General features: G+C 48.5%; 1 protein-coding gene across 2 annotated transcripts in view; it reads left to right on the forward strand.

Annotated features, from left to right (window-relative positions):
* The window catches only part of EPB41L4B (erythrocyte membrane protein band 4.1 like 4B), a 133,573-nt gene that overhangs the window by 118,184 nt on the left and 2,044 nt on the right, over window positions 1-13,345 (forward strand). For both annotated transcript variants that reach the window (XM_058672385.1, XM_058672386.1), the window contains exons 23-24: window positions 4,018-4,086; window positions 12,987-13,132. In XM_058672385.1, the coding sequence (XP_058528368.1) occupies window positions 4,018-4,086; window positions 12,987-13,132 (215 nt within the window). The remainder of the gene's footprint in view (window positions 1-4,017; window positions 4,087-12,986; window positions 13,133-13,345) is intronic.

Here is a 13,345-nt window from a genome sequence, read left to right on the forward strand (position 1 = left end):
AAGTTCAGAAGCCAAGTGTCTGTAGAACTTGACTGCCTAAATGTGGGAAAGACCCAAGGAGAAAAGGAAATACCAAGAGAAAAATAAGACGCTATTTCAAAACTAGTACCCCGTTAGAATGGTCAGTCTTATTCCCTTTATATTAGCTGAGAGTCAGTGGTGTTGGGAACCCTGAATACGTTCTTCTAATTCCATTCATGCAGCTGCAGATTTCAAAAGGTCAGAGATGCTGGTATGTCAGGAGCAGCATTGACGAAAGAAGTCTAGTCCTGAACAAAGCTTGGAGTCATTCATTACAATCCTCAATTAAGACACCATAGTTCTGGTCCCAGTGTGGCCTCTAAGCAATAGGACCATGTTTCTTGGTCACTTTCAGCTTTTATTTTCTTTGCAAACACATGGAGTGTCTGCTGTTAGTGGGCAAGGGAAAAGGCCCTGTGTCCTGGGGTGGCTGCAGGAGTTGATTCTGGCAGGAGTGCTGTTACACTGAGACAGTTCTAGAAACTGATCTTGGGGGCCAGAGAGATCAGTGGGAGCTTCCTCAATGGGTTGGTAAAGCGTAGCTCCAGGGGGCTCATAGACTCCCTCCTGTCCCAAGAATGGATTTAGAAACACAGGATCAAGATTTGGATTTTGCAAAAGTAATTTTGTGTGAGTACACACACATACTTTGAATGATAAAATCAGGCTGCAGGGCAGACCAGTGTGAGATGATGATGGTAGCAGGCCTTTGGAAGTCATCCAGGACTGTGCAATTGTCAAGAGGACAGAATGAGAGCAATTTGAAGAGGCCAAAGAGGCTTGCAATTTTCTTGATCATTTTTCAATGAAGCTTAGCCCAGAGGCTGCATTTTACTGTTACCAGCAAGATGATGCCAACTGTTGATGGAAATGCTCTTTAGTTCAAAAGATGTGTGTATTCTCTGGGGTGTATGGTCTATCCCTGAAGCTATGACAAACCCTGACAGCCACTCTGTGTCCTGGCATCATGCTGTCTCTGTTCACCAAGATCATCTGCACCAGTACAGCTTTGGGACCCCCGCTGGGTGCATGGCACTGCTCGGGGCTGCCATGGGAACTGGAATCCCAACTGACGTTTGCTCCACTGTTTGCTCCATGCTTGTTATCACACAGCTGAGCAGTGAGGTGTCCCCGTGCCCATCTGAGATGCTAGGTGCAGGAGATGGGGGTGTCCTGCACACAGGTAACCCAAAACCCTGACAAGTGAATGAGACTCCAGGCTCTGCATCTTCCCCTCATGTGTCTCTCCCAACAGCTCCTGCCCGCCACAGTGGTTGGCCTCTAACAGAGCATAGATAGGCACTGGGCATGGAAAGCAAGTGCTCTTGAATGTGGGCCTCTCTGTGTGTTGTTGCACTCGTGGTTGCTATCACTTGAGTTATCCCAGCTGCCCTCCTGGCTTCGCCTGAACCATGCTTTAGAACCCTAGCCATGCACCAGGAGCCATTCCCAGGCCTTTGCAGCTGTCACAGGAGACAGCCCCTCCACTTCAGTCCTGGGCATGGGGATTTTGTGTATTGTTCTGCTAGTGAAAGAGATCAAGGAGGGCAGGAGAGAAGGATGAGAGCGTGGGTGGAGGGTGGGACAAGGAGCTAGTTGGCCAGAGGCTAGAAAGAGGCTGTGGGCGAGGCTGGCTGGAGAAAAGTCTGGCATTGCCAGAGCTGTCTTGCACTGTGCTTTCTCTCCTTTCCCTCCCTTATCTTCTCCACCACTTCCTCCTCCCCTTCTCTCCTCTCCTCGTGAGCAGGCAGAGCCCGCCAGCAACCCCCACTGTGCCCACTCTCGCTGTTCTCCTCCACTCTCTCTCCCCATGAAGGAAGAGACCACTGGAGTTTTCATGTACCCTCCAATCAAAACGAGGCTGGTAGGTACCTGGCAGGGAGAGGGGCCTGGCCAGGACAGGTGAGGCGGGCAGCAGCCCCCCAGTGCTCACCCCTTGAGATGGAAGCCAGGAGCCTGAGCCTGACTGACTGAGCTGGATGCAGAGCTGGAGGCCAACTGGCCCTGGTCCCACTTGGGCTGTAGGTCTCAAGCACAGGAAGCATTTGTTTTTCTAGAATTTGGATAAACCTAGCTGTTCTTCTCAGAAATAAACACTCACATATATTGTGATGCTCAGCTGGTGAACTCTTAAGAATCATTTCTATTGAAAATAGCTTCTGCTGTGTATGAGGATGACACAAGTGATGCCTAAAAATGTGAATCACCCATGATCCCAACCTGGCATGATCTCTCTCTCTTTTTTTCCATTTTTGCACATTTCTATTTATTCATATATCTGCATCATTTTACGTAGTTAAGTCATAGTTCCCTATAATCTCCCATTTTCCTTTTTACTCAATACTGCATTGTTCTATCTGGTTCTTATCACCACATCCTTTGTGACTGTATCCACTCAGTGACTGTTCCTCCACGTACAGTTTCTTCTTTCTCATGGGGTATGGACTTGGTTTCCCATTTTGTCACTATTTGGGAGAACACAACTAGGTTTTGGCATCAGGGATGTTAATTTCAGAGGCTTGTCCCTATTGGGCTATGTTTTGCACCTTGAGTTTTGTTGTCCCTATAATATGGCAGTGCCAGGTAACAGGGCAGTCGGACAACTGACAGTGTACATGATCATGGCTTAGGCAACACAGAATGTACCACAGAAATCAATGGTTTGTATTTACAGCAGGTATGAAATAGTTGTGTGAGGCTAATAACTTTCTCATTTGTTTGATAGACAGCAGTAATAAACCAATGTCATCTCCTGGACCATGCTGGTCTGAGGGTCCTATCTCTGGGTTGTTTCTCACTATGACACTGGGGTCTCTGGATACCACACTGACCTGCTGGGCAATGGGAGGAGAATGGACCACAAGACTTCACCTTGAGAGGCCTCCACCCGTCGGGGTCTTAGAGCAGCCCAGAGTCCATCTGGGGAATTTTGAGATGTTTGAAGAGACCAAAGGGATCTGGGGAAGGAAGATCGAGGTTGAGTTGGACATCTTGGTACACACAGCAAAGACATTGTCACCCCTGATACTCAAAAAACCTCTGCTGATTTGTGTCTGGAGTTCGTGCCCTTGCTTAGCCCTACCTTCCCCTTTCCTTAGAGCAGCTCAGAGGCACCAAAGAGCCATCCAGGGTCTACTCACAAGACCCTGTGAGATCTACAAGTTGCTGCTCCTGGGCGGGCCTGGCCTCCTGCCTGCAGTAGCACAGTGTGTGTTCACCAGCAGGTATGCAGACTCTGTGCCCAGGAGCTGCAGACAAAGCTAGTGCCAGAGTTGTTAGGTTCATCCCATTAACTCCCTGCCAGGCCTGCTGGCATATTGATTTGAAATATACACCCTTTCATGTCCCCAAGTCTCCAAGTCTCCAGGAAATCAAAGACTATATGACTAATGTGCAAGGAGTCAGAGCTAAGGGACTTCATGGTTGTCATGATTGTCACATGGGCAATCAGGCTGGGGCCTCCTTCAGAGCAGCTCAGAGCCGGTCATGTCCCAGCATTCTACTCCCAAAGGCCCTGGGACAGGAGCTCTGTCATTCCCACAGGTGCCCCAAGGTTCCCATCTATTCCAATGAATCCTGTGATAAGACAGCAGCACTTTGGGCTTAGTTTGCCCAGCCCATTGTCATGGACTGTGGCCTGGGCTGTAACCTCTCAGCCACCTCTCGCCCTGTGACAAGGCCATCAGCAGCCACCCAGGCAGCTCTGGCTGCCTTTGATCTCTACCCAGAGGTCAGGGTGCTGGCTTTTAGGGGTAAGCCCACCATCCAGAACACCTGAAAGACCCAAGAGATCAAGTATTGAGTGTTCCAGGGCAAGGTCAGTATAGATGCCCCACTGACTTGCAGGCCGCAAGCTGCACAGGGACCCTTGGGGTATATCCTTACACAGTAATGAAGGACCAAATGTTGCCCTTGGTTCTTGCACTTCGTTTTAAAGGTGCACTGCCAGGAACTGCCAACACAGAATGACCTCCTTGTCTTTCTCTTGTTTTGAAGATAAAAGCGTTCCCGGTCGACCCAGGGAACTCGTTTCCTGACCCTTTTACTACAGGACCACAGTTTATCGTAAGTAGACCCAAGAAACGGTATGCCTTTCCAGACACTGTCCCCAAGTACGATCTTCCAGAGGCATGTCCACAGCGATGCCAAGAGCTTCTGTGGAGCTCTGTGGCATTGGGAAGGAGCAGGGATAATGTTTGTTTTCTCTTACTGAGGTGAGGTTCACATCCCATGGATCATTTTTAAGTACTGACTCAGTGACGTGGAGTATATTCACAGGGTGATGCAGTGACTACTGTTACCTAGGCCCAATACATTTTATGTACCCCATAGAAAACCCCATAGCCATTAAGCAGTTTCTCCTCACTTCTTCCCTGCCCCTAGCCCCTGGGAACCACCAAGTTGTGTTCTGTCTCTGTGGATTCATTTGGTCCTAGAACATGTGATCTGGTTTTTCTCAGCATCACAGCACTCCTTTTGATAGTGGAATAGGAATCTGATGTGTGTTTGGTACTGTTCCTTGACCCATTTATATATTGGCAGGTGTTTGGGGTTTGTCGCCTTTGTCATTTTGCTGTAATAGGATTGGTGTGAGCATGCATATATACATATTTCCTGAAAATCTATTTTTAGTTCACCTGGGTTGGATGGGTGCCTGTTATTTTCCTTTCTTTTTTAAAAAGACTTACTTATTTATTTGAAAGGTAGAGTTACAGAGACAGAGGAAGAGAGAGCTTCCATTTCCTGGTCCATTCCCTAAATGGCTACATCAGCTAGGGCTGGAGCAAGCTGACTGAAGCCAGGAGCTTCATCTGGGCCTCCCACGTGGGTGTAGGGAACCAAGGATTTGGATTTCCTGGACACATTAGCAGGGAGCTGGATCAGAAGTGGAACAGGGACTTTTGCCCATATGGGATGCTGGGATTGCAAGCAGTGGTTAAGCCCCTTGAATCACTAACTTTGAGTCTGTGCCTTGACAACAGTCTCTCAGCACCAGCCTCCTCTTATTCAAAGTGGAAAGAGTGATAAGAATACCTTGCTCATATTCGGCTTAGGCACAGATCAAAAGGGACCAAGAGGAGCTGGCCTTATGGTGCCGTGATTTACAATGCTGCTTGTGACACCAGCATCCCATGTGGACTCTGGCTGGTGTTCCAGATGCCCCACTTCTGTTGCAGCTCCCTGATGATGGCCTGGGGAAGATGCAGTGGAAGATGGCCAAGGTCTTTGGGCTCCTGCCACCCACATGGGAGACCTGAGTGAACTTCCTGGTCCCTGATTTTGGCCTGACCCACACCCGGCCGTTACAGCCGTTGGAGTGAACCGCTGGATGGAAGATCTTGCTCTCTCTTTCTCTGTGTCTCTCTTTTATCCTCTTTCTCTAACTCTCTCAAAATAACTACATAACTCTTTTCATTTGAAAGCGCCTGCCTGACCACAGGCCCTCCTACAGCTGTGAGTGCAGTGTGTTCCTCCCTCAGTGCTGGAGACAGTCTGATGGACAGGAATGGTTGTCCTGACCACTGGTCTCAGGTTGCTGCTGCTCTGTGACTTGCTGGGGCAGCTACCTGAAACTCCACAAAATATATATATATTTTTAAGTTTTTTTTTTTTTAAGAAGTAGCAAGACAAAGACAGACACAGTTCCTCACCACTGGTTCATTTCCCAAAAGCCCAAAAATGTCCTAACCTGAGCGAAGCCGGAACTGGAGGCCAGGTACTCCATGCAGGTCTCCCAGTGAGTGACAGGATTGCTTGAGTCCTCATGGCATTAGCAAGAAGCTGGAGTCAGAAGCCAGAGCTGGGAATCAAACTCAGGCACTCTAAGTGTGACTTGGGTGCCTTAACAGCTAGGCTAAATGCCCATCCCTGCAAACTGGTTAAATGCTTTTAAGTGTTATGTAATTTCCTCCTCTGTACTACAGGAATCTTCTGTAATTTTCATGCTTCTTTTCAACTGCTTAACTCTACACACATTCCCGTGCAGAAGCTGACTGTACAATGAGCTGCTGTAGCAGAGGAGGTAGAGAGCTCAGGGTCCTCTCCACCTTTGTTTCACCCTGCTTGTGTCCAGAAGACAGAGTCTGCAAATCATACAACCAGAGGGTCCCTGGGGTTCCCCCCAAAGGGTTGCTGCCCGTCTAGAGGACATGTAGTGTGCTCCCAGGCAGTCTTCATGAACTTCATGATGGTGACTCCCTGAAGTGGCTTCAGCCACATGGAGAAGGGGTGGGGTGGGGGTGAGCAGTGGCTGATTTAAGCTGCAGAGGGGGAAGGTGTCCAGCAGTCCAGGCAGAGGGAAAAACAGGTTCCTAGACCTGTCCAGTTCTGGGGCACTGAGCCACTTGTAGTCCTTGGCTTTTACAAAGGAGAGGGAAGAACCACAGAGGGGCTATGCCAGGATATTAAATGCCATTGCCCTAACACTCATCCGGGTCCCTGCAGTTTTGCTGGACCCAGCTCCCCAGCTGGAAGCTCCACTCCACTTCCCTGTGCTGGCTGTGGTGGGACACACTGGCCTCCTGCCCAGCCTTGGCAGGACTCTGAAACATTCAGGGAAGCTCTTTCCAAAATCTGAGGGGGGCGGGGACCAAGATGGAACAGGAAGCCAGTGTCAGAAACCATGCTGGGACTTTGGACAGCTGAGCAAGAGAGGCTCAAGGACAGCTGGAATGGACAGAAGGAACAGCATGGGCCAGAGTCCTGGGGCAGGAGGGGGTCTCCACTAAAAATGGTAGCCAGTGGGAGGATACAGAGAGCAAGGGCATGAGGTGGAAGAGAAGGAGCAGGACACAGATGGAGACAAAAACCACACTAGCCTTGGAGGCCACAGGAGAAATCCTCTTTCCCCTGAAAAGCCATGGAAAGCCTTTGAAGGAATCTAAGTAAGATGTGATGTGAAGGCAAGGGCATTTGGAAAAGATCCCTGTGACCACAGTGGGACAACAGTTGGATTCAGGCAGAGTGGACGCAGAATCCCTGGGTCTCTCTCCTGGAAAGCTAGGAGAACAGACCCAGAGTAGTTTTATTAGTAGATGCAGATGTAAGTGTGGAGAGGGGAGAAGCACCCAGGAGGTTACTAACAGAATAGATGGGCTGACGGACAGGGAGGTGCCCAAATGGCTCTGAGGTTTCTGACTTACAGAACACAGAAGGAGGCTGGATTGGGAGAGTGGTTAAGTTCACTTATGGTTGCCATGCATTAGAAATGCCTTTGAAATGTGCAGGCAGAAACAGCAAATGAGCAGTTGGCTCTCCATTCTGTCACTGAGAAGACCAGAGCGGAGGTAGTGCCTAAGGAGTTACTGACAACTTAATGGTGGCAGGTGCCAAGCCCTTGCCCCTCAGCCTCCCAACCTCCTCACCCCTATGCACGGTGTTCTCTTGTCTTGCACGCAGCAGTCAAGTCACTTGAACTTGTGACAGGCTTGACAGACCTATCCTGGCCCAGTCATGGGAAAATTAGCAGCTCTGGGAGACTCTAGCAGTTAATTTAGCATTAACCTTGGACCTGGTTTCAGCAGCCGGGCTGCTTGCTCAATCCTGAGACCAGTTCCTACTTGGTATATTGGCCTGTTTTCTGTTATCACTCAACTGATTACATTGGTGCATCTAGATAAGGACATCTGCCTCATTCGTGGCAATTTTCTTTTTCCTTGTAAGATTTATTTATTTATTTGCTTATTTGAAAGGCAGAGTGACATAGAGCCTGAGGAAGAGCACCCCACAGATGGCCACAGGAATCCAGAACTCCATCTGGGTCTCCCATGTGGTTGGAAGGGGCTGGATTGAACACAGAACATTCAGGAATTGAACTAGCACTCCAATAAAGGATGCTAGGCTTGCAACAGTGAGTTAACCTGCTGGGCCCAACACCAGTACCTCAGGGAAATTTTTTATCCCAAGTTCCTTTTGCTGTTCTATGTATGTCCCTCTGGTACCTGATTTGTCCCAGTAAAAATGTCTTTGTTTATTCATTTATTTCCTCATTCAATACATTTTTTGAAATTCTATTTCACGTATTTATAAGGCAGAGTTACAGGGAGAAAGAGTTCTTCCATCTACTGTTTCATTCTCCACGTGGATGCAGTGGACCAGGCTAGGCTGAGGCCAGTAGCTTCTTCTAGGTGTCCCATGTGGGTGCAAGGGCCCAAGCTCTTAGGCCATCCTTCATGGCTTTCTTAGGCACATTAGCAGTAAGCTGGATCAGAAGTGGAGCAGCTGAGACTTTAACCAGCTCCTATATGGGATGCCAACTTCTCAGATAGGAGCTTTACTTGCTATGCCACAATGCTGACCCCATTCAACAAATGCTCAAAAGATGGGTGATCAGGTTTGACTGCTTCTTCAAGGACATTGTTAAGTGCAGCCAACTTGTTCTTCGCACTGGAGTCCATGTCACTCCATGACACCTATGAAGGGCCCAGCACCTATACCCTCTATTACTTTTGTATCATCAGGGCTAATTTCCCTCTTTTTGCGAAAAGAAAAGCCCAACCTCCACCCACCCACTTGAAACCAAAGCAGTGGAAGAATGTCTTACCCAGCTGTCGATTCTGATGCGATTTAGGTAACCCCATGATTTAAAGCTGACCCCAGATCCTCTGCTCACATGAGGCTGTCACAGATGAATTGAGGGCCCTGTTCTGTGTTGTTCTGTCCCTGGGCCCTGGACTTAGGAGGCCACAGCCTGTCATGTGGAACCTTGTTAATCACAGTGACAGAGGAAGAAGATTGTATAGTGGCTCCTGAGTCTGTCCGTGGATATAAAGCACAGCACCATGGCTCATACCCTGTTGGCCTAAGCAAGACTCACAGTCATACCTAACTTCAAGTGGGAGGGGATGAAACACAGGACACGTGTGTGCCTGGGAACCGTGAGCCAGAGATACATGCAAGAAGCACACATCACTGCTACATGCCAGTGTGTGAGAGAGCTCTCCATGGCAAACTGCCCCTGCTGAACAAGTACATGATAACATGCTGACAGGCTGGGAGGGCTTCCTGGAGGCGACACTGAAGCAGAGACCTGAAGGTAATCATGTTCTTGGGCATCATTACCTTTCAGGCCAATTCTCCTTGTAAGAGCAGGTATATAATACAAAAAGTGGCTTGAGTTTCTCAGCAATAGAAACTTTTCAACAGCCCTGCTCTCAAAGAAATGATATAGAGGGGGCCCGGCGCAATGGCATAGCAGCTAGGGTCCTCCTCTTGAACACGCCGGGATCCCATATGGGTGCCGGTTCTTATCCCGGTGGCACCACTTCCCATCCAGCTCCCTCCCTGTGGCCTGGGAATGCAGTCAAGGACGGCCAAGACTTTGGGACCCTGCACCTGAGTGGGAGACCCAGAGGAGGCTCCTGGCTTAGGATTGGCTCAGCTCCAGCCATTGTGGCCACTTGGGGAGTGAACCATCCGATAGAGGAAGTTCCTTTCTGTCTGTGCTCTCTGTATATCCACCTTTCCAATAAAAAATAAATAAATCTTTTGTTTTAAAGAAATAATGTAGAGGAGCCCAGCATGGTAGCATAATAGATAAAGTTCTCATCTTGTGTGCGCTGGGATCCCACATGGGCACTGATTCTAATCCCAGAAGCCACACCTCCTATCCAACTCCCTGTTTATAGCCTGGGAAAGCAGTCGAGGACAACTCAAAACCTTGGAATTCTGCACCATGTGGGAGACCTGGAAGATGTTCCTGGCTCCTGGCTTCAGATTGGCTCAGCTCCAACCATTGGGGCATCCCTGGGCATGGCACAGTACATCAATGGCTAAATCCTCACCTTTTCTCCATATATCTGATCTGCCTTTCCAATATAAATAAATAAATCTTAAGAAAAAAAGAATGGGCATCACTAAATCAAAAATATAAAACATTGTAAAATTATAAACTTTTTGATCTCTGATTCACAAATGGGAAATTCCACACCTGAACTTATTGTCCCAGTCAAAACATAAGTTCACTGAAAATAGCTTTGTAATGCAGTTTCTTGTGATTGCAACATCTTATAATAAATGCTAAATTTAAAATTTTTTTTAAAAATGTGTTTGTTTTTATTGGCAAGGCAAATTTACAGAAAGATCTTCCGTCTGCTGGTTCACTCCCCAAGTGGCCACAATGGCCAAAGCTAAGCTGATCTGAAGCCAAGTGCCAGGAGCTTCTTCTGGCTTTCCCACATGGGTGCAGTGTCCCAAGGCTTTGGGCCATCCTCGACTGCTTTCCCAGGCCACAAGCAAGGAGCTGGATGGGAAATAGAACAGCCAGGACACAACCCAGCGTCCTTATGGGATCCCAACGGATGTAAAACGATGACTTTAGCCAATAGGCTACCACGTCAGGTCATTGAGTGCCAGTTCTGACCTGACTTCCTGCTGGTGCACCTGAGAAGGCAACAGATGACCCAGATCCCTGGGTCCTGTTACCCTGTGGGAGAGCAGGTCCGTGTTACCCTGTGGGAGAGCAGGTCCGTGTTACCCTGTGGGAGAGCAGGTCCGTGTTACCCTGTGGGAGAGCAGGTCCGTGTTACCCTGTGGGAGAGCAGGTCCGTGTTACCCTGTGGGAGAGCAGGTCCGTGTTTCTGGCGCCTGGAATTCATTCATCTACTTTCATACATCTCCTAAGCTTTCTTATAAAAGAAATAGTACATTTTACTTTGTTTTGACAATAAATTATACCCTCTCCACATGAGGCTGTCTACTGTGAACTAATTCTGGAACTTTCCTGTGTGCCAGAATCATCTGGAGATCACATTAAATTCTCACTCCGGTGGACCTTTACCCTCAGATATGCTCGCTGCAACATTGTAGTGGGACCTGAAGCATTGCTTGGGTTTTCTTGGGTTGTTTGGTTGGATACCAGCCTGATAAGATAAGACTGGTGTTAGACTGGGGACCATTCTTTGGGAACAACTGTCTCAAAAGTGAAAAAGACCAATTTTAGAGCTGAGCAGTGTCGTGCCACAGGTTAAGCTCCTTGGGACACTGTTATCCCAAACCAGAGGACCTGGGTTCGAGTGTGGTCCCTATTTCAAATCCAGCTTTCTGGTGATGTGTATGTAACCTGGGAAGCAACAGATAGTGTCTCTAGAACTTGGGTGCCTGCTACCCATGTAGGAAGACTTGAATAGTTCCCGGCTCTTTTGGGTTTTGTGGGCATGTAGGAAGTGAACCAAAATATGAAAGGTCTCTCTCTGTTTAATTACTTCAAATAGATAAAAATAGACCAATGCAAAGACCTATTAAAAAGACCACGTATGGCCCCTTTCCATGCTATCCAGCTGGTGGTCTATCCAGTGTAGTCCATGGTTCCCAGCATAACTTAAAGGGAAGCTGTCACAATAGCCAGAGCCCTTAAATGTCCTGCAATTCAAGGAGGAAGATGCCCTCATATTGCCTACAGCAGGAAGCAGTCAGGTAGCACCCACCTTGACTTCCACACAGAACAGCATATCCACGGAAGGGAAAGTAATGACAGCTACATCATAAGTCTGAAAAGGACACAGGAGAAGCCTCTGTTGGAGGCTCGTGCCATTGCTGCCATGGAAAACCCTGTTTCTGTCGGTGTCATATCCTCCAGGAACACTGGCCAGAAGGGCTGGGCTGAAGTTAGTTGTTGCCGCTGGAGGTATTCCTGCTACCCTGGTAACAGAGAAACAAGGCAAGGACTGGAGGCTCATCATGGTGGTGATATCCATAATCCTCCTATTCATTCTTTCCTTCTGATCACTTCACACTTGGGATCCTTCAGGCCCAATCTCTCTTTCAACAGAGATCCTCAAGAAACTGGAAAGAAAGAGCATATTGGCGATGGAAAAGCTGTGACCCAGGAGGGATCTCAGGGTGAATGGACAGACCAGCTCTTGAGCATCCAGCTACTCAGCCTGAGCTTGCACACTGGTCTGAAGGCATGCAGGTGCTCTCTGGACCTACTCGGCGGAGGCCTATTGGAGACTGTGGGCTGCAGGGGCCAGTGCTGAGGCATAGTTGGTTAAGCCACCGCTTATGATGCCAGCATACCTTATATGGCACTGATTCAAGTCCCAGCTGCTCCACTTCTGATCCAGCTCTTTGCTAATGCACCTGGCCAAGCAACAGAAGGCAACCCAACAGCCTGGGCCCCTGTACCCATGTGGAGACCTGGAAGAAGCTCCTGGCTTCAGCCTGGTCCAGCTTTGGCCTTTGCAACCATTTAGGCAGTGAACCAACAGATGAAAGATATTCTCTCTCTCCCTCCCTCTCCCTCCCTCTCTCTCCCTCTCTCTCCCTCCCTCCCCCCCCCCTCCCTCTCTCTCCCTCCCTCCCTCCCTCTCTCTCTCAATCTCTGTATCTCTATCTCTATCTCTATCTCTATCTAACTGTTGTTCAAATAAATCTTAGGTTGCAGCTCTCACTTGCTCAGGTACAGTCTGACTGTTCTTCACAGTCTCTAAAGGAAAATGGAAATGATCTGGATGGAAAAAGAAACACCAATTTCTGAACAAATACACAGAGACCAGTTGTAGAGACAGCAGCCCTGATTCTGAGTCTAATGTAAACATTTAATTGTGTGACCTGGGGTTGCTAAACCTCTCTGAACTTCATTGTCCATTTCCATAAGGGCAGCTCTGACATGTGCTCTTCTCAACCCACCTGTCCCTGGCAGTTTCTTACCATAGTAGACATGAGAGTGTTAGAATAACCATATTCTTCTTCTTCCAAGGCACCTGTAAGAATGATGCATCACTCACAGAAGGTGTCTAGGATGTGGGGAAATATGATCGCTACGTTAAAGGGCTGCCAAGAGGTGATAGATGTAAAATGCTTGGCGTAGAGTCTGGCATGAAGTCAGGATCACTTAAAATGGCAATTGATTTTAGCTGGTATTAAAAAAATAACATGAGCTATAGAGTAGGGTCCAGGCAGCAACTGACAGGGAGAAAATGAGGCCCAAATTGAGATTGATCTCCTCTCTTCTGTTTCATCTCCAGGCAGACTTTAGAGACAGTAAGTTACAGTGCTGTCCTGGCCAGTCCTCCCCGCTGATCCCAGCCGTGACCCTGAGGCCTTTGACAGAGACCATCCCCACAGTGCAGAACATCTACACCCCCCGGAAGCCTGTGGCTCTGGCAGCCAGGTGAGTCCAATGGGCAGGCACTGGCAGGGTCCTGAGCTAACAGGGAAACCGGGTGCAGACAGTGAACCCTGTTGATTGTGTTAGTGACATCTATAACCCTCTTATTCATCCATCCATTCATTCTGTGTGTTGCTGGAAGTGCCTCCAAAGGGTAGACTGTATGCTAGGAGCACAGTGGATGAAGCTGATCAAGAGTTGTACCGCGAGGTTTGC

The sequence above is a fragment of the Ochotona princeps genome, chromosome 14 (genome assembly GCF_030435755.1).
Source record: "Ochotona princeps isolate mOchPri1 chromosome 14, mOchPri1.hap1, whole genome shotgun sequence".
Classification (NCBI taxonomy): Eukaryota; Metazoa; Chordata; class Mammalia; order Lagomorpha; family Ochotonidae; genus Ochotona; species Ochotona princeps.